At 41.8% G+C, this 26,180-nt stretch overlaps 3 protein-coding genes across 7 annotated transcripts in view; 1 reads left to right on the top strand and 2 right to left on the bottom strand.

Annotated features, from left to right (window-relative positions):
- rps6kc1 (ribosomal protein S6 kinase polypeptide 1) overlaps positions 1-3,622 on the bottom strand; it is a gene marked incomplete at both ends in the record, with an annotated part of 58,312 nt that extends 54,690 nt beyond the window's left edge. The window contains 4 exons of the mRNA XM_080514055.1: positions 30-145; positions 316-436; positions 1,605-1,640; positions 3,521-3,622. Coding sequence (XP_080370181.1) covers positions 30-145; positions 316-436; positions 1,605-1,640; positions 3,521-3,622 — 375 coding nt within the window. The remainder of the gene's footprint in view (positions 1-29; positions 146-315; positions 437-1,604; positions 1,641-3,520) is intronic.
- Positions 3,623-5,535: 1,913 nt separating this feature from the next.
- On the bottom strand, positions 5,536-8,403 carry moxd1l (monooxygenase, DBH-like 1, like; the record flags this gene model as incomplete). Its single annotated transcript, XM_080514052.1, has 10 exons — positions 5,536-5,661; positions 5,770-5,829; positions 5,941-6,037; positions 6,238-6,326; positions 6,435-6,604; positions 6,708-6,807; positions 6,924-7,079; positions 7,523-7,666; positions 7,932-8,078; positions 8,206-8,403. The coding sequence occupies 10 exons, from the start codon at positions 8,401-8,403 to the stop codon at positions 5,536-5,538; spliced, it is 1,287 nt and encodes a 428-aa protein (XP_080370178.1).
- Positions 8,404-11,339: 2,936 nt separating this feature from the next.
- snx9b (sorting nexin 9b) lies at positions 11,340-25,052 on the top strand. Of its 5 annotated transcripts, none has more exons than XM_080514361.1 (20): positions 11,340-11,625; positions 12,856-12,942; positions 14,738-14,812; positions 15,689-15,820; positions 16,397-16,474; positions 17,462-17,621; positions 18,640-18,675; positions 19,742-19,877; positions 19,993-20,077; positions 20,459-20,584; positions 20,675-20,792; positions 20,888-21,018; positions 21,105-21,208; positions 21,299-21,402; positions 21,488-21,565; positions 21,752-21,828; positions 22,665-22,754; positions 23,098-23,212; positions 23,335-23,426; positions 23,607-25,052. In XM_080514361.1, exons 1-20 carry the CDS (start codon positions 11,614-11,616, stop codon positions 23,652-23,654), a joined length of 1,884 nt encoding a protein of 627 aa, XP_080370487.1. In that variant the 5' UTR covers positions 11,340-11,613; the 3' UTR covers positions 23,655-25,052. The 5 variants fall into 5 exon arrangements, with proteins under 5 accessions (XP_080370487.1, XP_080370486.1, XP_080370490.1 ...); XM_080514360.1 differs by having other exon boundaries at positions 19,990-20,077; XM_080514364.1 differs by lacking the exon at positions 16,397-16,474 and having other exon boundaries at positions 19,990-20,077.
- Positions 25,053-26,180: the final 1,128 nt, after the last annotated feature.

The following is a 26,180-nucleotide window of genomic DNA, read 5'->3' as shown; positions in this document are numbered from 1 at the left end:
TATTGTACCACTTCTGTGCGTTTAGATACCTTGAAAAATTCTTGAATATGCTGACTGTTGTACAGAGCAGGAATGTTGGCAGAAAACTGCAGAAGATCCTCGGAGCACTGTCGTCTTTCCTCGATCACTGAATCGTCAAAACGGCCTACACGCATGGAAAAAGAAACACATATAGGTTATTAATTAGATATCCATTTTGAAGAAGAAAAATAAAGGCCCTCTAAAATCTGAAGCTGCTACACTTTGAAAGCTGCAAACCTTTATCTTTATCAGAGCAAAGAGCTAATAGAGGATTGGAGATAAATAGATTCTTACCAAAGACTTTGGCTTTGGCAAAGGGAGGAAACAGTTCAGACTGGCTACACACATTTTTGTGCAGCTGCCAGAGATTCTGATGCAGCTTCCGGAAATCGCTGTACCTCTTCCACACTGTTATCTGCAGACAGAGCGAGAGAGGACGTGCATGAAGAAAGAGTGACATTTGCAGCATTTCGTTTTTAGGAGTCCATTTCAATTACCCTTTGCTCAAGAGGACAAAGAAATTCAACTGCATACCCCAAAAAAATAAAGCCCTCCATAGTTTCACATGAGGAACTGCTTCTATACATTATTCGACACAACTCACATGAAAGGCAAAGTAATCAGCTCACTACAGTTTTTTAATCAATAAAACCTGAAATACAGTCACGCGCTTATTTGGAATACTGACTCTTGTAGCCACAAAGGCAATAACAAGAAAACAGCTTAAACCACACGGCCCATCTTTTAGTGAACGACATGATATCACCGATGAAATCTTAGTAGTGGAGAGAATCACTTTCTCAACAAGGCTTCAGAAAGCAACATTTGACAAACGCTGGAAAGAGCGGAAAAGATTCATTTTCCCCAAAGGAGCGTCTTTTGTTTAATTTATTTATTTTTCGTTGGGTTTTTTTTGTAATGAATTCCACTTACATTGCAAATTTTTGTAATTGTGGAATTTGTAAAGTACGCATTGTGCAACCCCCATTTTCCTCTTTGTCATACAGCGTAAAACTCCCCATGTTCTGTTGTGCATGTTCTGCATTTGTGCTATTCATTTTACTTTATTTTAAAAAAAGAAAAAAGGAAAGGAGGATCACTTTTAATGTCGATATTTTAAGATGAAAGTTTTGTATTTGCTGTAAGTGACTCCAAATAAAGAAAATTAAAAAAAAAAGAATGAAATACAAGACACAATATTCTCCCACGAACCTTAATGGCTGAATGCTGCTGGTGCGATTTAGCAGAACTTATATTTTTACAGCTATTGTGAGGGAAAACTTGTCCGACCCCTGCTCAGTAACGTTGGACACTAATTGACCTCATGCCTGTTGCATTAGGGCCGACTTCAGCCTTCACTGCTTTATTTTCGTTTGCATGAACTATATGCACATTTATCACTGCTTTTTCACAGACGAGAGGACAATCTGAAGGATCCACGGCCATTGACAACTTGGTTACTTTCAGCTTGTCATGTTTTAAACAACCAATGCATTTTTGGGTCTTCCCAACATATGACCCTGCGAAAAAATCTGGAAATTAAGTTTAAATGCAAAAAAAAAAGACTGCACAAAACTCCTTACCTCTTGTACATCCTCAGGGTTCTTCCTTGAGATGATCTGTGTGGGCGACAGAGGAGAGAAGTCAAGGCTGTGGAAGCTCCATGTGAGTGTTTCCTATCAATGGGTGCAAACAAGTCTGCGAGGACCTGGAGGGGGAACGCAGCTCAGACTGTGACAATGAGCGCACTATAAGGCAAATGACGGAAGTCTTGAGTGTTGCAGCGGGACATCGCCAACATTCATGATGAGCGTGACGGCAGCCAGTAGGAGAGAAAGAAATTGTTCGAAGATAAGAAAAAGAAAGTACCACAAAGCGGAAGTAAGCTTCTGAGTCAGCACTTTGGTAAAAGGTTGCATGACGCTTGACAATTTTTTGCACTTTTTAATGAAGTAAAACCGACTCAAATTATTGTTCGTCGAGTTACTTTCAGATTAAGAAGATTCCACTGTTGTACTAGAAAAAACACACTCGGTCAAAAAACATTGAAAACCCTTTAAATGGACCAGACTAGATTATTGAATCTCAAAAGTGTGGAGTGCCAACACCAGTGGTGCTTGAGCACCCTCTGGTGGTGTGTGGAGGGAAGGCATATACTGGGTAAATTAAATCACTTTCAATAGGAATTTCATAAAATAGAACCACTTCTTTGTAACATATATAAAAACACGTGAATCAGAGAAATCCCCATGATATTTTCTTTGTGTTGTCCTCAATGTTTTTCTTTGCTGTGATTAAGAGATTTAAAAGATAAAAGCCTGTAATATTGTCCTTATAAGTGTCAGTCAAAATAACCTTGTGCTGTCTGAGTATGGGTGGTAAAAATACCAATAAATGCTCCTCATATTAGGGGTGAATATGTCTTCTTTGTGATCTGCCAATAGCTCATCAGGTAAGCTTCCACAACCGGATTCGTCATAGTGGCCAAGGTTTGACAACAAGTACAAAGACGAGTGAATCATCTTCTTTGGGATAATCTCACCTATGAAAGACTGTTGTAACTCGTCTTTTTTTTTGGTATAATGCCCTCACACACCAACAGCAACCTGCTTTGCATAATGTCTTTGGCAATACATGTAAAACAGACAACAACACCCTAAGGTTATTATTGCATCCTGCCCACTGCTTGCATGTACTGGGGGATTACAAATTAAACACTACAGGATCATATCACACCATTTACAGACAATAACACAGCACAATGGAAAACTTCACATGTAAATAACATAGCATTGTTGATAACATTGTTCTTGTGCAATGACAATTAAGATGATTGACTGTTTAGCATTGTCACACACAGGATAACAACATTAAGCCTCCATCCCTCCCCCCAAAAAGAATCCAACATGCTTTCTGCAGGATTAGTAAAGTTAAACTCTACTTTTAATGAGCAGCTGTGAACTTCAGCTTTGTGATTCCGTCACTGACTGGATGTCTGACAGAAAGGTTGATAATCAGAGGATATAATAGTGTTCCAGGGGGGCGTTTAAAGCCACTGGCATGTCAACTACACAATAACATCCTGACATTGCTCCGATGCAGCATTAAAATAATCAAAGATAAGCCAACCCTTCTAATAACATTCCGTCTAAGTGTCTACACAACACTGGTTTATCCTGCTTTTCTGCTGGTCACCATCGAGTTAACCAGCGTTTGGCTCAGATTCACATCATGCTAATGCAAGTTAGAACCCAGATAAATAAGAAGAAAAAAACGTTTTATAAACTATAAACGTCTGAAAGTGCTCTATAGTTCCCACCGTGTTTATAAAAACAGCTGTTGGTGCTGTCAGTTCACCACATTGGCGGTTTTAATGTTTATATTTGCACATCATTTAGCCTGCTAGCAACATCTGCAGCTACACAAATAGCTGGAAGCACCTAGCATTAGCATTAACATTAGCCGTCACACAGACACACACAGGACTCCGTTTACGTACCCGTGCGGTGACTTTGTACACAGTGTAGCCTTTCTGGTGCTTCTTGGGATCTGTGACAGTATAAAACCGAGCAAGTTCTCCTATGTCCCGCTGCGATATCATTCTGATAATGACAACATTGCCGATGCTACCAGCCGGCTAGCTGCACACATTCATTCTCTGCACGGCACAGTGACAGTGAGCAGCGTTGTAAATAAGTGAGAGCGCCCCCCGCGGACAGCCTGGTTACTGCATTCATCACTTTCACCATAATGGACAAATGTTTCCAGATATCGTTTTTTAATAAATCAATTCTTTATTCTTTATTCATCAGTGCATGTGAAAGGTCGTATTACAGCGTGTTTCAAAATGTGACAGAATACATACCAGAAATTCCGTGTTTTCATGAGATAATCCTGCAGTTATTTCAAAACAATGAACATTGTTTTTTTCTGATTTTCTGAAGAGGTTTATCTTTATAATTGAAATTAGCTTCATTGCGCCCTCAAACGTACAGTGTGTAAAATGTATTATGCCAAGATGCTTTTGTGCATTGATTGCCGATGTGCCCTAAAAGCTATAAAATATTTGTCAGTTTTTGCTTTTTAGTTTTGCTTCAGCTATTGTGCTGTGTTTTACAGTTCTATTTCACGATGTTTAAATTCATCCCACGACATCAACATGCCAGACCGATTCTCTACTGCATAATGTGATAGGAGGTAGGATGTAGATTTCCCCTGATCCATGTATTCCCCCCTTTTAGTGAATTATACTTACCACTGGGAGGAATACAAATATATTTCCTCTTCCTCTAAAAGCTGCCACACTAGCAGACCACACACAAAGAAATTCAAATAAATGTTTTCAGCTATCAAGACGACAGACAGAGTTTTAAGTAATATACTTGCATCTGAAGCGACACCCACGCTGCAGTCTGCTCCACACCAAGTACCGGTAGTCAAATTTGACTGAATGTCAGATATTGATATTTTCAAAAACAAGAGGTTATATTGTCACCAGCTTGAGATAGTAAGACACATTCACAGTGAAAGATATGGTAAGGATCTACAAAGGAACACCTGTAACATTTGTTATGGTGATGTAATGTATTTTATGTCCATTGCATCATTATATTGTTTCCATTAATTCTGAATTCAAAGATTTAAAGCTTTGTGTATATGTCACCCTCTATTTATCATTAAACATTTGCTTTTATCACTGATCGTAGCCTGAGCAAAAAAATACCCAAGTCTTTTTGAAATGCCCTCATAAAGTTATATTATGGTTTTGTGATTAACAGTGCAGTGCAAACAAAACATTAACTATGAAGACAGAAAATATAATTTAAATGACCGCAATCCAGAGAAGCAGTATGATGATTCCCACTGTGTTCACCATCCAGGAAGTGCAGAGTTTGTTGCAGCTGTTTCTTTTGCAGTCAACAGTGGGTGTTGCCATCAAATCTCTGATTGTACCATTATTAACTTTGCCATTGAACTGTAAAAAATAAGAAAAGATTTCATTGATAGTGCAAAAACAAATACTAAAACAATATTACCAGTAACTTGAACTGAGGTAAATCTTGTCAAAGAAAGATGCTATTAGAAGCAGGATTAGCAAGTGTGTGTGTGTGACAGCAGTAACCAAGATCAGACAAATTAGGTATAGCATTTTCATTGTCATTCATCTGAGCTTGAAAGAAAATTTAAACAAATATCCATTTTGTTATCAATGAAGAAACAAATGAAAAGGGAAACATTTCAAAAGTTGGAGGTGGAAACAGGGAAAGAAACCATAACAAAATACACAATGACACTTACATTGTTATCAATGATCACCTCAACTTGAAGTTCAGTCTTTAGCAAATTCTCATAGGCAGCAATGTCGTCATAGATTGGATTTTGCACAGATGTTCTATCAGAGTAACTGTAAAAAAAAGTCCAGCAAAGGATGCATTTGCATGATTAAAAAATATTCAGTGTGTGTATTGAGTTTTTGCAGCACCTTTACTGCCTCTGCAGAATTTGCGTTGGATCTTACTTGGCACTTGATTTTGAGGTTCGATCTGCTGTAATTGGATGGCTCGTACATACGGCGATGGGGATTGCAGGGTAGTAGAACAGGAAGGCCAGACACATCTCATCAGTCGTCGCTAATCCAAGCTGAAAGGGAACAGTGAGAAATATGACCAATTCCCTCTCTTTCTCATGTCAACCAATTTCCGCTCAAGCCCGTCTCAAGTCCAACAAAACCTCACAAAATCCGCCCACCTGGGTGAGTTCAGCACGGTCACTGGTACTGTAAGTGCACTCGATAACGATCTCATCACCCTGTGGGTTGGCAGGAAAATAACACACATATTATACCACTGGTACTGTCTTCTGAAACAATTCTTGCTTTTTCTGTGTAAATAAAAACCCATGAAAACACGAGAAGTTGACCTGCTGGATTGTCTTGATTTGTCCCAAACTGACAGTCCGTTGCAACTCAAAGTTGTAGTTTTCTTCCAGGGCCAGGAAGTCTATCTGCTTTCCGTCCCTGCAGACCGATCAATAGTGCATGCATCAGTCACAGCCTTTGTTCAAAAGTGGATTACTGCTGCCATAAGTCCAGCCACACACGGCACAAAGACCCACTGTTGGTTTCTGTGTGCAAAATCAGCTTTGAGGCCTCGATTTGAGTATCTGGCTCAGTCATGTAAATGACGAAAAGGAAGAAAATCTGAATATTTGTCTCACCTGAAATGGCCAACTCGGATTTTCCTCCCAGCCAAGTGAGTGTGTAAGAGCAAACCAAACACATGAAGATCAGACCAAACATTCCCAAACTGTGGGTGGAAGACAGAGATTTTCAAAAATATAGCTTCACAGAAGATTTAACTTTAACTTTTAAGGGTAATAGAATTGATTCTGATTAAAAGAGTTACACATGGCACCTGAGAAAAGGTGGCAGTATCACAAATGGCATAGCTGTGGAATAGATCAGCTTTTGGTGGGATCTTATACAAGTGATTCAGTGGCGGCAGCCCGGTGAACAGAATGCCTGCATCATGCTGCCGGAGCCGTGCTGTGTAGAGCAGTTTCAATCCTGAGCTGTCTGTAATGCCTATATAGAAAGAAATGACAATGAAAAATGAAATAAATAACAGCTCTAAAGACAACGACAGCAGCACCAAAACAATGACAATGAATAAGCTGCGAGCGTTTACCTGCTTTAGCCTGTGGATTATTGTAATGGATTTCCAGTCGATATGTATCATTCTCCTTGTCTCCAACAGGAATTCCCACATTTTCAGGAAACTGAAATACCTGATGATGCAGAGGCAAACTATAGATTAACTTTAATATACATCAAAGACTGCCAATGAAACCAACCTTATGAATGGAGGACTAAAACGACATTATGGGTGTAAAATCGTCCTCACCCCTCCTCCCACTCCCCACGAAGCCACGACTACAAAGCAGGCATGTGGCTGACCGCTTTTGTAGCAAGGACCTTCAGACAATTCTGTCACGAACGGGGGGCAGCGGTACAGCAACATGTGATGAACGATGTCTTGGTTATCAATCGCCGGCTCAATCTGAGGTGGAGAAGCAGAGGCAGTTATTTGAATGATGGGGAAAGAATTGGGGTTTGTTCACAGTTCATTTGGAGATGAACTTGCTGGAGCAGGGTACATGGCTGATACACCTAAATACATTCACAAACAGATCAGCACAGGGTTTTATTTTGTAAAAGACAGCATGATTTGTAATAATCTTTGGAATTCTCGACATGCAGAAAGAATAAAAAGAACATGACCTGGTATACATGATGTTTCGCACCCAGCAGTGGAAATGTTACGAATGCACAGTGATAATAGGTTTTCTGGGGAGGGATAGTGATCTGGAAAAAAAGCAACAACAAAAAAAGAAGTATAATGTAGAGTGAAACACATTTGGTTTGTCTCTGAAAACTTTTCACAGGAAACAGAAAAGTACTGACGAATCATTTCACTGTTTCGTCATACTGTACATTGTTCACTCTGGCACTGAAATAGCTGGAGTTGGTCTGAGTTGTCCGCGGCATATAGTTGAGGAGGTTGATTTCCTTTGTGCCTCTGAGCGAGCCGTGGTGTTTGATCTCATCTGTCGCTCCATAAGCGTAGATTACCATGGCAGGTTGAGCCTTCAAGAGAGATGCGAAATAGTCAAGGAACATGACACCACACAAAACCAATTCTTCAGTTCTATGTTTTGCTATTGTCTTCATATTTAAATGAAACAATATAGAACAAAACAAAACCTGACCCCCTCACACTGGACATAACCAACAGCTGAACAAAAGAACTGGAATAAAGGAGTTGAGATGGTGATAGGCAGGAAACCTGAGCGTCTGAACGACAGGCGATCAACAGAATTAGTTGTTGCGCAAATACCAAACACGGTCTTACAGTAATATGGAAGTCTTTGTCGTCACACGTTTGAATGGACCTCTGAAAGGTCATGCTGGTTTGGCCTTCGCTTTCCGTCATGGAGAGGAGAGTGTAGCTTTGCTGCTCATCCAATAAAGGCATGGAGTTCCCAATGGCATGGCGATCCTGATGGATCAAAAGACAAGACATTTAAACAACAAAAAAGCTTGAGGTTACTCTCGCTGTTAAAAACAAAAAAACAATCCAAGAGAGCTTTTTCACACAGTAATACTTTAGTGCCGTTTCATCTTACGGTGAAGTAGCTTCCGTCAGACCCGAGGCCTCCGATGACGATGTCCGACCCCTTCATGCCTCCGTTGGGACTCAGACCAAAGCCCACCCAGCCCGTGGAGTTAACAGCCAGCTTGAATGTGATGTGTCCCTGCAGATTGTCAAAGCCCCACTGCAGACGGACCAGGTGGTCAGGGTCCAGGTACTCCATGAAGGGCATGTCCGCGTCCATTGCCCACGTCCCTGTTGTCAGTAACAGGCACAGGAGGGAGAGCGGAGAGAACATGATGCTTCTGCGAGGTTGGAAATCTTGGAACTGAGTTGAGTCTCAGTGGAGTTGCCAAACGACCCTCCCACCCCTGTGACACACCTGCACAGCGAGATGAACTCCCGTGATACAGGCAAAAAAAAAACTGCCCAGTCATTTTCCATTGTACCCTTCTGGAGAAACAAGTATGCCACATTTTTCTGTGCTCTTCATCACATTTAGAAAGTATTTTTTTGTTCTGCTCACCGTCACTGTGATGTCGAACTGAAGGAGGGTCAAAATTATATCTACATTTTCATAAATTCTCTTGTGCAAGCAGTGAAAACCTTCCTGGTGACTGTTGCTAAAGTCGTTTGATATGATATTACTTTTCAAAAAGCTTGCATGAGGTGGGTGGGAGACTTTAGCAGCGGTGCACCACTGGTCAGGTCCTCGCACAGAGAAATCTCCCGTTTCCATTCACTGCCACTTTCAGGCCGCTGCTGGACTGGAGTGCTTGATTTATGAAGAGGTGACGAGGAGGCAGAAGAAATGAAAGGTAGAGTTTCTGCTGCTCGCCGTCACCTTCTCGAATATCAAACACTTTGCTTTGAGCCAGTGCAGTTTCATTTGTAGGAATGTAAGCATTGCCATCTCTTTCTGGCTGTCTGATCTCTCTTGGTTATTATTTTCATTGTGTGATTGAGTGTCACATTTAGTTTTTTTCGTCTGTGCAAACTTAAACTCTGCTGCTCCCCTTCATTCAACACTCCCACTGAAGCTTTGGGAGCCGGAGAGGATCAATTTGGGAGTTGGGAGATTTTCTTTTTTAAATTTTGAGGACAAATATTAATAAAACACAATTTTTATGACTCAATTTTGTTGCGAGTGTAATGAATACTAATTAAAATTATAACATAAAGTTGTTATAAAAACCATATGTTTAACAATGAACAAATATTTCAAATTAAAGCCTCTAACATGAGAAATTATAGGCCTGTGAATCCCAACACTCAACTATAACACCTCATATAATAAAAAACAATTGATGGTCCGGCATTGAACCAAGATTTCTTTGCAAATAATGATAACTTATGGAAGTTTACGGAGATAATATAGAGCAGTGGTAGTATGTTATACACCACAAACCCATTTAAACGTCTTTATATCTGAGAATGTAAAGAAAACATACAGTAAACACGTGCACATGTACATACAGTGACAATCTCTGCAATGAATAAATAAATACAATTTAATGAGCGAAACCAAAATGTTTACTTTTGAAATAATTCAATGAGAAGTTGATATGACATTAAACAATCTGGAAAACTCAATGTAACTAAAGGTGATCGGTCTTTAAAGCATGTTTTACCGTATGCGTTAGATGAGAAGCAGGAGAAAATGAGAAAACTTACAACCTCATATTACTGTGATCAATGTATTTGTTCTCACATTTGTATGATAATATATCAGAATATGAGCCAAAGCATCTAAAATGAGTGCAGTTCAACACAGTCGCCCTGCCTTCAATATGTTGTCGTAGAGACCAGCCTGTGTTTTCTCTGAACTGTATTGAGTTTCACAGACAGGTGTTTCTGTTCTTTGGCAGAGCACCACTCGTACACACGGAGAACACAAAATAATAGACTGTTGGAATAGTCACAGGCGTAATTACATGGACCAAATACAAAGGCACCTGCTTATATTTCAGCGGACAGAGGAAACATGCCTGCGCCTCATGGTGATGGAGTGGTTGATACTCTCACCTCACCTCACAATGAGAATATCCACAGTTTGAGTCTCAGCTCATTATATCTCAGTGTGTATTTAAGTGTGTCTGCGCCTGTTTTATTTGTTGCCATTTTATTGGATTTTACAGTTTTCTTTTTACCGAGTGTAACTCATGCTTTTAGATATTTATGTCTATTTATGTGCAGCACTTTAGTTAAGCTGCGGTTGTTTTTAAAGTGGTCTAGAAATAAAGTCGAGTTGATTATGTATTAAAAAAAAATCGGTATTGTATATAAATCACATGGTTCACTTGCAGCACCTCCTTATAAGAGATAACTCGGTACAAGCTGTAAATTAAAGTTTGAAAACAACCGTGTGTTCATACTGTGAGTGCAGTACCACATTGTGACCAGCTGGGGGCGACTCAAGTTCAACAAATGAGCTGCGGGTCACTCCCTACATGAGCTGTCAGAAACTCTGAACATAGAAAACAGGAAACCTGAAAAATACATGCGCATGCTCCGCTTTGAGGAATAACAACAAAACAATAACATGAGATTATTATTTTTTATTTTTTATGTGTTCATTATTGGGCCTGCCCTGGTGGCAATGTGCAAAGATTAACATCCAAGCCAACTGTTTAATTTAATTCAATTCATATTCTTTTGGCCATTTGTTTCTCTGGGTAACTAGAATAAAATAGTCCTTTATTGTCACTCTCTTGCAGCGCTAAAATACAGTGTTAGCAGCTGTGAAATAACAAATCCGACACAAAACGCACATCAAAACGTGCGGAAGGTTCGGGAACATTTTGTTATGTTTTTTTTTTTTGTCGTTGTTAAGGATTCAGTGAACTTTGTCCTAATAAATCCCCCAAAACAAAAAAGGAGACCAGAGGAGATCAGCGTATGTTGTCATGGAGACGCTGAGCTCAAAGGAGATGGGAAGGCAATTAAAATTTCCTCTGGAATTTTCTAGTTTGTGAATAAAAAAAAAAAAAAAATGATGGCCTGCTCCATATATACATAATCTATTTCCCCACATATGTGTTTTCTAACATTTTAAAAGTGTATTTTTGCACAGTGAAGTCGACCTGGACCACCTTTCCGGTCCCCCCCCCCCCCCCCTCTTCCTCCTCCTCCTCCTCCTCCTCTTCCTCCTCGAGCTGTCAGCACTTACGCGGTTCAAACTTGGCCATTGCGCTCAGCGAATCCCGCGTTTACAGTCTCCTTTTTTCCTCCAGTTTTTAACGGAAATCTCTCTATATATAATTATATTTTAAGTCCGCGTCTCGCCCAGAGGAATACCTCCGTGTTTACGCCTGAAGTTTGAGGAGCAGCGGCAGCAGGAGGGGAGGAGAGAGAGAGAGAGAGAGAAATGTCCAGCTGAGGAGTGGAAATCCTGAAAACTGCAGCGGGGCCTGTTTTGTAATGATTGATCAATGCTTGGATAATGGCGCATAAGGTGAGTCTGACAGCTTTCCTGTGTTTTTATAAAGCCTCGATCCGACCGTGGCGAATCGTCTGGCGTCGTTTTGACTCATTTTTCCCCCTCCCACGATAAACGAAGGCTGCGGAGTTGTAGAGTAGTAACTTTAGTTTTACCGTCGACACCAAGTATGTTGACAGCGTATTTAAAACGGCACCTTTTTGCCTTTTTCCCCCCACCCCCCCTCGAAACAGATGCTGGGATGACATGTAAAAGCGAATATTGTGCGCGATGCGTGGAAAATGTGTCTCGTTTAGAAAGTGTCTTGTGACATTTTACTACCTTTCCAGTCGGGTCATTCCTGCCCCGTGGAATTCTGGGAAATGTAGTCCGTCTGCACTGTAACGCGTCTCTGCCCCTTTTACAATGTGAATAATGTCGTTGTTTACATCAGAGGTTTGATTTCATAAGGATGTGCTTTTCAGACTGCTAAAATACTGACATTAAAATGATGATCTAATATTTTAACATTATAGATAAGAATAACATTTATTAAAACTAAATTTCTTAATCTATAGAAGTGGTTTCCAATTCATTTCTTTTTTCATTTATTCGGTCAGTGTAAAGTTTTGATCACTCAGACAATAGAGAGAGGGTCCATACTTATCAATAGAAGCAATGTGGAGGTTATCCAAGGGTAAACAAATGTTGAAAAGCTCTGCAAGGTCTTTTAAAACAATAACCCAGCCAGTATGTGAATCATGTTGGTGTTCCTCATCCAGTCTCTTTGACAGGTCAATAAACCTGAGTTTTAAAAGTTAGTCATGAGAAGGACTTATTGATGTATGTAGTGGTGAGCCGGCAACGCTATACACAGACAAATGTGCAATAATGAAGGCAATAGGACTCTTGAATGACACAAACTGTGTGAAATGAAACCATTTTTAGTTTTACATTCGTGGCTATGTCACTGAGAAGCTTTGGGGAATGACAGGTTAGTAGATGTGGGCCTCTTTATAAAACTGGAACTAGGTAATGTGGTGGATCAGGACTTGTTTTGATTGGCTTTTAACACCGTCGGCATAATTTACCTGGACGAACTAGTTCATCCGGTTTCACCTGAACCTTTGTTGATTTTATAGTTTGACTTATACAAAGTGCTTTTTGTGTGTTTCATTTGTATTTGTCTGTGCACATATGAAGAGAATGAATCATGTACTAAGCTCTGTATGTATGTTTGTATGATTGTTTGTTTATTTCATTCAGGCAAAGGTTTTATATGAGTTCATTGCTGAGCCTGGAAACAACGAGTTGTCGGTGAAAGAAGGCGAGACGATTACTATCACCAATCAGGTAAATATCACAAGCTTTTTCTTTTCTTTTTCTCGACTGGAACCATTTCCTGGACGGCATATATACTGCACATGTACTTGTGGGTTGTTTTAAAAAAAACAAAAACAACCCACTGTGACTGGGCTGACACATGAGGTTAGGAACTCCTGTTGTTGCACTGCAAGCAAGTAAATGTTTAAAGAAAAAAAAAAAGGGTTAGGGTTAGGATCTGTTGGTTACAGAATAAATAAATGTGCTGAGCTGCAGCACGACTCACCGGGACATCTGACACAGACAGGAAGAGAAAAACAAAAACTTTAATGTCAAATACTCCAGCAATGATTTTCACAGCAACAAGAGATCAATCAAAATTAATACATGGACTCAGGATACAAACTTGTGTATCTTTGTAATTTGTTTGTGGCCTCCAGTATGATATTTTTATATTTTTTTTAATTAGCATTACTTATCTATAATAATACTTTGTATATTAGGACCTATAATCCAATGTTACAGAAGGTCTACTTCGTACAGTGTTCAGGTTGAAGTTGTGTGACCTGCCGATAAATGATGTCACGAATATCTACGGCGGAATTAGGGAAGGAAGGAAGGAAGGAAAGACGAGAGAAGAAATGAGGGTGAAGTAAACATGAAGTCACTTCTGCCGGTAGCAGTTCAAAGGTCACTCACCATGTGCTGACCTACATAGTTTTCTAGACAAAGTCCGTTTTAAGCTTGTTGGAAAGCTCGTCATTGCTGTCACAGACTTTAAGGTACAATTATCAAACTCGATGTCCTTTATTTCAATAAACAATAAAAAAAAAAATCTGTAACATATCTCTAGTAACTCACCTCTGTGAGCCATGGAAAAGATAAATGTTTAACAAAGATGGAGGGATTTTTCTTCTGCAGTTATCATACTTCGTACAGTCGTGGTTAACAGGTGTTTTTATATTTTGTATTTTTATATTTGAATACTAAGTAGAGCAACACGATCAAATTTGTACCAAAATAAAAGTCCGACTTCCACAGCTGCACCGGACCGGTGACTCAGCTCGGTCGACCTGATTACAGCGGGTGTGAAAGTGAAACATCCTTTAAGCGTCGCACAGATTGAACAGACGGATTGTAGAGCAGCGAATCATCCGTCCATCTTTCATGTCGCTTTATCTGATTCAGGGTTGCATGGAGCTGCGTCTGATTCCCTGAACGCAACTCGGCTTTATTCGTAAAGCACTTTATAAACAGCCGACAGGTAAACCAAAGTGCTGCACATAAATAGACATAAAAACCTATAAAAAAAAGTACGAACAGTAAAAAATACAATAAAAACCGGGGCAGAGTCTCAATCTGGGTGAAAAGCAAAGGAATTAACTGGATTTTAAGAGAAGTTAAATGGACACTGAAGCAGGGATATTAAAGTGAAAGTGTTAAGTCGACCTGATGTATCACAGGTTTAATCTGATCACATAAAGCATTAAACATCAAATCACTATCTTAGTTGTCGACCGTGTCACTGTGTAATTAACAAAGTGATCACATGGTTCACTAACATGTTGCATCAATAGTGTGAACCAGTAAACCAAATTCAAGGTTTTCCATGAGTTATGCTTTACAATCTGTCCTGTTGCTTTAATGAAAATAAATAATCTGGGAAGAGTAAGAATCTGATTTATGTGTGAGTTGTACTGCACTTTGTAAAAAGTCAATTCAGGTGATTGATGCTGATGCCCTGCTGGGTCTCTCTCTCTCTCTCTCTCTCTCTCTCTCTCTCTCTCTCTCTCTCTCGCTCGCTCTCTCTCTCTCTGTGTTTCAGAGTATTGGAGGAGGCTGGATTGAAGCACAGAATTCCAGAGGGGAGGTTGGCCTGGTGCCCGAGGACTACATCGAGGTGAACTGAGCTCCCCGCCACTGTCTGTTGGTGATTTCAGCAAGCATTTGACTTGACCTTCAGAGAATTGAGCAACAAAGGCGCTCTGCTATTTTGTCTGGAAATGAACTTTGTACAAGATGTACTATGAACATCCGTCGGAGAGGGGAAAGAAATAGTCACAGGCTGTTTTCAGGCAGGCTTTAGGATTGTCTCGTCTCTGGATTTTAACTTCGAAAGTCCCAACAGGATGTGCCTCCTTTGGCGTTTTGCTGATTAAGGGGGTTTGTGTGTGTCCGGCTTGATCCTGTAACTCTGGACTCCGCCGCCGGGATGTGAGTCACTGAAGCTGAGAGACGCGACTCCGTGCCGTCGACAGTTTAGCCCCTCTCGGCTTCTCGCTGACATTGTGGAGTTTTGCGCGAGTTCAAAGAGTCGCCGACATGTGGTTGCATTTGTTCGTCTGACCCGAGGTTACCTCCACATCTGCCTCCACACCGTTCTGTTTATGTGTCCAATTTATGTACGACGGAGGGGGGAAAGAAAAAACAAAAAGCCAAAAAAAAAGAGACCCTGTTGGTTTCTGCATTTGTCGCTTATGTAACGTCCAATAAAAAGCGGAGTGCTCTCTGCTGGTTGAAGTGAGAGCTGCCAAAACAAAAGCAGGTTGAACTCCCGACGTGTTTTTCGGTCGATAAGCAGGAAAGCAAATGTGCTTCCAGTCGCTTCTGTCACATTTTGGATAAAGAGGAAGAAAAGCCAGGAAACGTCACGGACGCACCGTCACATTGCCACAGAGGAATGTACCTTCTGAAATCACAATGGAAATTTAGATTCTCCCTCTTCTAACCAGGCCATCCTCTCTCTCTCTCTCTCTCGCTCTTTTTTCTTTCCCAGCTTGGGAAGCAAACACCTGTTTTCCAAGCGGCTGGAAACCTCGCGCCCACTCCGACTGGAGGAAACGCCGCGTCCTCGGACCTGTTTTCGTTCGACGCGTACGCCCCTCCTGCAGCGCCTGCACAGAACCAGGTACCACACCTACACGGTGAAAGAACCTCTGTCGCCCCAACTTCTCTTATCACTGCCGCACAATGTGTAGAAACACACACACGTCCTCTTGCTTTTTTTTTTTTTTTTTTTTAATGAGAAATATTTCTGATGGTGTGGAAAAAGCAGAAGGTAATGACGGCGTTTTTCTTGCGCAGCGAGATGCAGAAGTGAGAGCGGGCCGCTCTGGTGGCCTGTCACCATGTTTAGAACATTAACTGACGCAGGCCGGAGTTAAACACAACGGAGCAGAAATGCGTTTGTAGAAATCTTCGGCCGTCGTGAGGAAGGAAGTTCCACAGGAATGAGCGCACTGCTGGATCAGTCTTTTTCTCTCTCTCTCTCTCTCCCCCTCTCTCTCTCTCTCTCTCTCTCTCTCCCTCTCTCTGGTAAGTGGTTGAGTCAGTGCAGGAAATGTGTCAGCCGTCGTCCCTGTTGCACACGCTCATCCACACACACACACACACACAGTGGCATCACGTTAACCCCACTCCCTGCTCAGTGTCAAGCTTCGCCCCCGTGTGCCGTGTGATGACGTCCACTTCTTCTCCCCTCAAGGTGGACGCTGGGGGCTCCAGTCCCAAGCCGGACGCCCCCGACGCCCCAGTTTCCCCCTACCTTTCGTCCCCCGATGAGGTAATCGCCACTTGTGTGGGTGGTGGTGGTGGTGGTGGGCGTGGCCAGAGGCGCAACCCCCCCCCCCCCCCCCGAGCCATTCCCACCCTCAGCCCACCCTCTCGCCCAAAGCCGAGCGCCTCTCTGATTGGTCTGCTTTTCGTTTTGGACAAATTCGCCCACCTCTTACCTAGTGCCTGCTTGAAACGCATGATCTCACCCTCACCCCGCTGAAGGACCGACGCCGCCACACCAATCACGTCTCACGGGTCACATTTGAATCGTACGAATCGTCAGCGGCACGGTCGAGAACGTTTCAAGATCCCGAGTTTCTTCATCTCACTCCAATAATTACACTGAGAAATATTCCAACTGATCATCGGAATGCATTTTAATTTATTGCTAATCATTGTACAATTCCTGTTTATTTTTTTTTATTTTTTTTGTGCAGTAAAGTTGCTGCCAAATGCAAGAAGCTGTTTCTTGTGTTGTTGAATGTGCACTCCATTGTGTATTGGCCACACAACAAGTTTAAGTTTCATATGAAACTCGTTTCAAGATATACCAGGCAAACTACACGGGACACTGCCGCATGCATGTGCCTGCATGTTTGTGAGAGTCGCAGTGTATGCCTGCTCTGCTGGAACGGCATGCAGATGCATTTTGCAAACACCGGGGCTGTAAATAGACGTGTTTAAGGTTAAATGGAAATGTTTGTGGGTAAGCATGTGGTCTTGTTTAAACACCAGTTTGGATACTTTCACTTACGCCGTCTGTGAAGCGGCGCTTACAAAGCCGTGCTGTTTTCATGAGTTTGATTTATCCATCAACAGATTGCTCGGTGGAGGCCTCGTCTCCATCGCACCTTTTTGGAAAGCATTTTTAGTTTTTTTTATTTTAGTTTTTTTTCCCCCTCACATTAAAACCCGAGTGCAGACTTGACTGGAATCCATTGTGTCCTCGCTGTCTGCGCCATTGTTTAATCTGAGCTCGTTCTGTCGCCTGCAGGCGAGTAACGGTAATGATCCCTGGTCAGCGTGGAACGCCGACGCTTCCGGGGCGCCCAACAACAACAACTGGGCGGCGAATCCCGAGGGCACCCAGACCGGGAGGGGTGCGGCGGACCCCTGGGGGTCACATGGCCACCCTCAGGCTTACCAAGGCCCCGGTAAGCTCAAGAGACCAGCAGTGCAGTCAGATCTGATGCTATAAGTCACATTATTGATCAATATCTCCACTTCTAAACTTCCAGGAGGGTTTTATTTTGAAATGTCACTACACTTTCTACAGCTTTGTAAAATGCTGCTTACTTTTTTTTTTTTAAACCACAGAAGTTAATTTGGTAAATACGAAAACAAAGACTGTATTGACATTACGTGTGTTTGTGAGGATGCTTTAATAAGACTATAAAGGTCACAAGTTGTTTTGGAACCTCAGATTTACTGTGATGTAACAGTTCATTATTAGCATTGACCACTCAGGATTCAACTTCTATTATATTATTACTTTATCACTCTTAAATTCACAACTTCTTTCATTACGTTACTGTCAGCTGCTTTGATCGTTTCATCGTGACTCCGAATCGTATCAGAGGCTGAAAGAAGTAACGCTTCAGTTCAGAGGGTGTGAGGAGGCGTTAAATATAAAGTTTTAGTTCAGTACAAAGACCATCGTTGTTTGATTTTTTTCCAGCATAGCTTACATTCGCTCTCAAAAGCAAGCATTCCAAACATTTGATCTTTTTCACCACGTTAAATATTGCTACAAGATAAGACGCACTTCCTCGTTCTTTCAGGGATATTGATTTCTGGCTCCAGTTGCTCTACAATCATGACGTCAACTCTCGCTTTAGGACAGATGTGTTTTTAAATATACCACAAAAGTCATACGACCCATCATTATTAAACACTATTCCCCTCATCCTCACAGGTTTGCAGTGACTTTAAACTCCAGATGCGTTTCCCTCCGACGCTCCACTATATTTACAGGACGTCAAGTCACGATTGTGCTTTTAACGGACGGTGGAAAAGTTAGCCTCACTCATGACTCAGACAAAGTACTTGACCTCTTTTTCATGATTTCTTTTTTTTTCAGTCGCTCCTGTAGAAAAAAAAATGCACGAAATGAGCAAAAGAAAATAACCGATTTTTTTTTTTTTCCCCTCCTTTCTTTCTCTCTCGCCAAAGATATCTACCCCTATCCTTACCTAATTGATTACACAGGTATCCCTTTTCAGTCCTGTTGGAAGCCTACTAATTCTTGTGTGGATTGAGAAAAGGATGAAACGTTGCACATGAGAGTTTAAGAGCCTGACTTACTTTTTTTTTTTGTTTTTTTTTTTAAAGCATGCGTGTGTAGGTTTGTTATTAACGCTGTGTTGAGGCTTTGTGGCTGATGTGCATGTCTGATCTGATGAGACAGACAGGATGTGCAACGGCTTTTTTTTTTTGTTTTTTTATAGACGGAGATTGTGTCTGCTTATTTTCACAGTTTTTCCTTTTGCACATATATAATAGCTATTTTATACGTTTATGAGTAACTTATGAAAAAACACTTTGGTTAAGTTTTTGTGGCACATCCTCAAACTTAATTGACAATTTGACCCAATATGTTGATTTGCATTCTTCTGCACAGCCGTAATCTTCAAACTATATTTGAGTAGAGACATTTTCTCAAGTTGCTTGAGCGCAGATTGAATCTCGCTGTAAGTTTTGCTATTGTCGCCCTTATTTCCTACCATACCAGCATGTTTTTCTCACATTTAAATTGACGGACTCTTTGAGAGAATGGTGGTTAATGACTTAATATCTGATTTCGAAGCAGTTGGAGGTGGTTTGGCTCCTGTCGTTTTAGCCGCATGTGCCGTTTTTGAAGCAATTCTAATTATAGAGTGTGCATTTTGGATATATCTTCCACAAGATACGATTAGTAATATAAAGGAAATTTTGGCAGCATTTGTTTTTTAAACTCTTGCTGTAAACATATCTTTAGCGCATGCCGATAACCCGCCTTGTTTGGGTTATGAATCTCCCACAAGCTAATGCACATCCACTTCTTCGCTACAGAAAAATCGACTGTCTTTTTTTTCTCAAAGTGAGAGAGCCGTAGCGTTGGGGATGAGTGGCGCTTTAATTCAGGGATATTTTTTTTACAGCTTTCCGAAGTGGAAAATAGCTTAACGCAAAGTAAAGCTGGAGATATTTTCATTGCCGCACTGAATGTGTTTCCCCTCGTCCCTGAATGTGTAACTAAGTCGGCTTCCTCGTGCGTGTATGCGACTGACCTCAGGGGCGGAGGACGACGAGTGGGACGACGAATGGGACGACGTGAAGTCCACCGGCGGTTACCCCGAGTCCGAATCGGGAGACGGCGGCGCCATACAGAGGGGAGCTCACGCCCCTTCGATGAAGATCTCCCTTAACAAGTAGGTCGTTACGTTTGTTTTCCCCGTTCACCGTGACGTTCGGTTCCCGCTCCCGTCTCGCCGAAGAGTTTCAAGAGATTAAAACGGCGAATGTTTTCACTCTCTTCTCGAGCAGGTTCCCGGGTTTCTCCAAGTCTGGTCCGGAGCTCTACCTCCTGTGCAAGCAGCTCGCCAAGGGCAAAGACCGGCTGCCGATTTATGTGAGTTAGCGTCGATTACGTGAGCGTTTCTTGATACGATGTCGTACAAGTCATTCTACCTGCTTTAAGTATCTTGTCATGCTGTTAGTAGGCGTGCTATGCCAGGCGTCTGCGATCTTCTCGACCAAAACAGACATTTTTAGGATTCTTTCCCACCAAATCAAATTGACCTTGAGCCGCTAAACACGTCAATCCTTTCAAATGAGGCTTATGCGGCTTCTACAAGTGTCATATATACAGTAGTTTTGAAAGGATGCCTTTATTAAATTATAAAAATGTGATTCATTTAAAGCTTTTTTTTTTTTTTTAATCCGTGAGATAAAAGCCGTTTTTAAAATGACACAAAAATATGATTCAATGTTCCTCACATGTGGTTCTCAGATGGGAGAAGTTGGGCCTGTGTGGTCTTACCCACAAGCCCAGCTGGATTGTATTGTTGCCGACCCGAAAAAGGGCTCAAAGATGTACGGCCTGAAGAGCTACATCGAGTACCAGATTACACCCAACGTGAGTATCCAGACGGGGCTTTTTTTTTTTTTTTTTTTCGCCCCAGGATTTCCTGGCAGAGGGCTCTAAATCCTCGTTTCATATTTCTAGACCACAAACCGAACGGTCAACCACCGATACAAGCACTTCGACTGGCTGTACGAGAGACTCCTGGACAAGTTCCGATCGGCCATCCCCATCCCTTCTTTGCCCGACAAACAGGTGACAGGTGGGTGTCTGAAAGCCAGACGTGTCGACAGATTCTAGGCAAGGCGTTGCAAGGACGTGAGTTGAAAGTGTGATCTCCCCCGTCCTCTGCTCCAGGCCGCTTTGAGGAGGAGTTCATCAAGATGCGCATGGAGCGCCTGCAAGGCTGGATGACCAGGATGTGCAGACACCCCGTCGTTTCCAACAGCGACGTCTTTCAGCTTTTCCTCACGTACAAGGATGAGAAGGTGTGTTTTGGCTCCCGTAAGGTCCAGCATGAAACGCTTCCCTTTGAGCGACGCATTCAAATTTGAACCGTCGATGCCGCATTTAGGATTGGAAGATGGGGAAGAGAAAAGCAGAGAAGGACGAGACGGTGGGAGTGATGATCTTCTCCACGATAGAGCCCGAAGGTCCAGACCTGGACCCGCTAGAAGTGTGAGTTTGAGACCGAAGCGTTACACGCGACACGTGGGCCCCGACGGGCTTTTTTTTTTTTTGATACTGACGCGACTTCCTGGCGCGCAGCGAGCAGAAATGTGAGCAGTTCAGCAGGTTCACCAAAGCCATGGACGACGGGGTGAAGGAGATCCTCACGGTGGGGAACGAGCACTGGAAGCGATGTACAGGCCGTGAGTTCCAGCACGACTTGCCGTTTATGTTAAAAGAGTCGTGCTGCTGAGTTGTTTTTTTTAACCCTGGTGTCTCTTTTCTCAGCCCTGCCAAAGGAGTACCAGAGGATCGGCAAAGCGTTCCAGAACCTTTCCTCCGTCTTCACCAGCAGCGGCTACCAAGGTGAGAACACACACACACACACACACACACACACACACACACACACGGTGTGAGACTTTTGTGTGGCCGCCGCGGCTTGACGAGCAGCAGATGCGCGTTCGCTCTGCCGTCAGTCGTGTTTTGTTTTTTCGAAGCCACACGTTTCACAAGACCTGCTGAGAAACTTTAACCCCTTCTCTGCCGCAGGGGAGTCCACCCTGACCGACGCCATGACGGCGGCGGGGAAAACCTACGAGGAGATTGCTCAGATGGTCGCCGAGCAGGTTGGTTGAAGCGGCAGCCGCTGTGAGACGTTGCAACAGTTGCAACAACTGAAACAAGAAAATTAGGATGGTGGTTGATAAGCGTTCTGGCCAGATTGTCAAAATTAAACAAGGAAGTATCAACGACAATGTATCTCTGACATGTTCAGTATGTGGACAGATACTTTCTTCCACAGTATCTGTGAACATTTCCTGATTATAGTCGTGTTTTGTGGATTTCTAACCTCACGTCCTGTATCTGTCAAGGAAGATACCTCAGGCAAAGTCCCCCTCCCCCCCCCACCACTTCCCAAGTTTTAATTTTTGTCCTTTTATTTGGTTGTGGCTTGTTTGCGAGCCTTCTGTTGCCCGGGCCGTTTGCAATAAAGTCAACTTTTGGCTTTCTTGATGTCTCAGCAGCTCCCAGATGAAGGACTCGTGTGGTAAGCTTGTGTTGCTCCACACAGTTTTATGTTAGTCCCACTTTAGAGGAGATAGTTTGAGTAGAGTTGAACAGTGTAGATTCTTTTTTTTTTTTTTTAATCCATAGAGGCTGCCGCTGCATGCAGCATTACTTTGGATAACGGAAGAACGTTACTCTGTAAACAAACAAGTTAAATATTTTAGATCATGTGTTATTCTGTGTATATATTAAACTCCCTGTTGTGTCTCTGAATCCACACTCCTGTCAAACACACAGTTCTGTCCAGTCGTCAATCGTTTCCGTCTATTCATCCTTATCATACTCTCGCATCATTTCCTGCCCCGACGTTAACATTTATTGTTCCAACTATAGGTGCTTACCTTTTCCTTTTGACATTAATCTTGTCTCGCGTGTCTGTTTGCTTCCTTTTTAGCCCAGGAAAGACCTTCATTTCGTCATGGAGACCAACAACGAATATAAAGGTCTTCTGGGATGCTTTCCGGATACAATTGGATTCCATAAGGTACATGACAATTAAATAATAAGCGTCCCACGATGGTATACACTAATCACATTAAAAATGGATTTATGATTTTATACATTTTTATATATATGTGTGTGTGTTTGTGCTGGATGTTGTTATTAATTTAGAAAAACACACCCCCAAAATGTTTTTTGCATATAAATTTATCATGTTATTCTAGAAAAACGTACCAGTTTATTTTCTCGAAAAAAACTAATCTTGATTTTTCAGATTTCTGCAATTATGTTCTACCTTAAGAGGCTTTTTTGGCAATACTATAGAAAAAAAGAATCCTTTCGAATCTAATTGAAGTTGTGGTTTATTTCTTTTCCATTCCCCACAGGCGGCCATAGACAAAGTGAAGGAAGGCGACCAGCTGGTGGCCACCAGTAAAATTACCCCTCAGGACAAAGCCACCATGGCCAAACGGGTCAGCGTCATGTCCTACACATTACAAGGTACCGCCCGAGTCAAAGAATTATTAAAGGAATTCTGATAATCACAGGATGTTGTCTGATCTTTCTTTTCTTCCCTTTTTTTTTCTTTTCTTTTTTTAATTGTTGTTGTCGTGCGGCCTCAGCGGAGATGAATCACTTCCATAGCAATCGTATCTATGACTACAACAGGGTCATGCAGTTGTACCTGGAGGAGCAAGTCAAGTTTTACGAGACGGTAAGACACTTTTATTGACCTGGCCGTCACATTAAATGCAAGTCTTTGTCCTGTTCGTTGAGTCACGACCCACGGTGTGATCGTATAGTGCTGAGAAATTAAAGGTATCACATGACGATTCTCTCGCTTTTTTTTTCTTGTTGTTGTTCATGTCAGCGTTTTCTTGTTTCGTCTCCCCAGATTGCTGCAAAACTGAGACAAGCGCACAGTCAGTTCACGACGATGTGAGAGCAGAGTCGCACTACAAGACGAGAAGAGTTGAACCAGTTCAATGTCCACAACACTTTTTTTTTTTTTTTTGCTTATTTTGCATTCTTTTCCCTCCCTTTAATTTAAATTTCACTTCTCTGTTTCTCTCGCTCTTGCCTCACTGCTGCATTTCCTTCTCGTGCAGCCGGCCCCAGCTTGTGGAGTCGCTCTCTGTCTGTCGCTCTCATTAGGTTATGAACAGGTAATGAGGATGTGCATCAGTAGAAAGAGGTTTTTTTTTCTTTTTGTAGGAGTAGCAATGATGGCATGTCATTATCATGAGCCATCTCCTCTGTTCAAGGTCCGCAGCTTTGAAACGCAGGAAGAAAACCACCAAGCTGTGGCCAAGTTAAAACAATGTTTAAACAGGTTTTTGGTGCAAATCCTCTCCAGCAATACTTTTTTTTTTTTTTTCTTCCAAGTTAGAAAGAAATGTGGCAAAACTGTCGTCGGCTGCAGTAAAGAACTAACACCAGAAACCAAAGTCATTCGCTTTGCTTTTAACAGGGAGAGCCAATTAGTTGATTTTTTTTTTTTAATCGTAGCTTAAAAACACAGTAGCCAAGCTTTACTCTGTATGTCTCATCCAATACTGGGTTCATTTGAATTGTTTCCGTTTCTACACGTTCTGAGAACTCTCCCAACTTATTTGCTCGATGCCGAGGCGTAGACCTTGAGGAATCCGAGTGCTCGAAGAGTTGGCAAATACAGAGCGTGTATCCTCTGTATGTCCACTGCTGGCAGTGCCTTCCCCCTCACCCCCCCCCCCCCTCTATCCTGCATTTCCTCAAAAGCTTAACAGGAAGCTCCACCTTCATCCCGCTTTTCCCCTTTTGAGACAAAAAAAAAAAAACCCAAACTAGTCCTGACTTCATTGTGGCCCTCCAGTCCTGTGTATCACATTTCATGAGACTACATTTTGGATATAACTTCTTTTATCTCGAGCTGAATCTCTGTGACTCTATAACCTCTTTGCCAAACTAACTCAGTCCCTTCTTTGGACTCCTGGAGAAAACGTGTCCTTGTCTGGTGTCCGATATGAAGGTGTAATAGCAACATTAATCGTAACATATTTGTACTATAAGAAGAGTTTGTGACAAAGGCCTGGGCTCTGTCATGTATCCATTTTTTTGTTGTTGTTGCTTTTCACTGCCCGAATTTCAATCAAACGTTAATCTCTTTCACTCTTTGTTCGTCACGCTTGATCTGTTGCCGCATCATGTATGTATGTTTGTATGTCGGACCTAACAGGTGCTTCTTGTCGTGGAGAGATACTATATGTATAGAAGTATTTGCAATACATTTTCACTCAAAAGAGCAAAAAAAAAAAAAGAATTTAATTCTGTTTGATTTAATAAACCCATGATTTGTACCCAGTGAGGCAGTGGTTTATTCAATGCTTGAATGGGTGTTTGTTGCCGAAAGAGAAGTGTAACGCCGTGGCTCTATATGGTTCAGACTGCATAACAGTGCACGCTTTGATTTCCTCACGGCAAAAGCCCTCATTCAGTGCAGCAGAGTATCGCGCGGACGTGGGCGGGAATGAAAATGAGTGCCGTTTGTGTGCGGAGTGCAGTTCGCAGTCGTCTTCTGCTGGAGGAAGTGAAAGAGCCCTTTTAGACCCTCGTGCCACTCTGGCGGCCATCAGGTGCAGCTGGATGTGCAGAGATAAGCTCAGAATAGCTCTTATCTTATAGAAAAGTTCAAGAATTCTCGTAATTGTAATTATTGAGCGCATGCGTGTACTTTGCAGGCCTTTTTATTGGCAATAAAGCCGATTTTACCTCTATCCGACACATGAGCGCTGTTTTGACGTGGACTTGCCGATAGCCCAAAGGTCAACAGAAACCCTAGTGTGAAGTAAACAGAAGGTACCTGAGTAAAGATGATCGGCGTTATAGTGATACAGAATTGATAGTTTTTATATGTTCCACGTGGTTGTGTGGCGGTCAGTCTTGGGTTTGTGTATTCTTTGTGTTTGCTGTATATTTAATTAGATAAAACATTGGTGACCTTTATCTTGGATATGAAATATTTCAGCATATAAAACAGTGTCTCATATGTCATACTTATATATGTTTATTTTTCTTAATCCACACAACATTCTTCTTCGATCGCTTCTCTGCATTATTCTATTTTGAGATAGGAGCACTTTAACACATTAGTTCAGATTTGTGTAATATCTAAAAAGATTTATTCTTTTTTTTATCTTGACTTAGTTCAAGTCATGGTAATAAAACCTTAATTTTAATACAAAAACATTTTGATTTGCTGAAAGCCCGACGTGTTGATTACAACAAAACCTTCATATATGGTGAAATGAAATAGCTTTTTTTAGGGGGTATAACTAAAAGTTTATCAAACTACGGTACAAAAAAAGTTTTAAAAAAAATTGGTAAACCTTACTTACCGTGACTGAATGAAAAAACATCCAAATATCTACAAGAACAAGATCAATGTAAATCAAAAAACAGAAAAAGGACATTACTCGGTAGGCTCGTTCAC

Source organism: Blennius ocellaris (genome assembly GCF_963422515.1).
Source record: "Blennius ocellaris genome assembly, chromosome: 18".
Taxonomy (NCBI): Eukaryota; Metazoa; Chordata; class Actinopteri; order Blenniiformes; family Blenniidae; genus Blennius; species Blennius ocellaris.
Note: the sequence above shows the minus strand (reverse complement) of the source record. Positions and strands in the feature narration are given on the sequence as shown.

Bases quoted from the DNA above. Each gene is read 5' to 3' on its own strand.
- snx9b (XM_080514360.1), top strand. The intron at 17,622-18,639 runs GTAAGCTCAAGA...CTCTCGCCAAAG, and splicing joins TCAGGCTTACCAAGGCCCCG to ATATCTACCCCTATCCTTAC. The intron at 23,213-23,334 runs GTACCGCCCGAG...GTGCGGCCTCAG, and splicing joins CATGTCCTACACATTACAAG to CGGAGATGAATCACTTCCAT.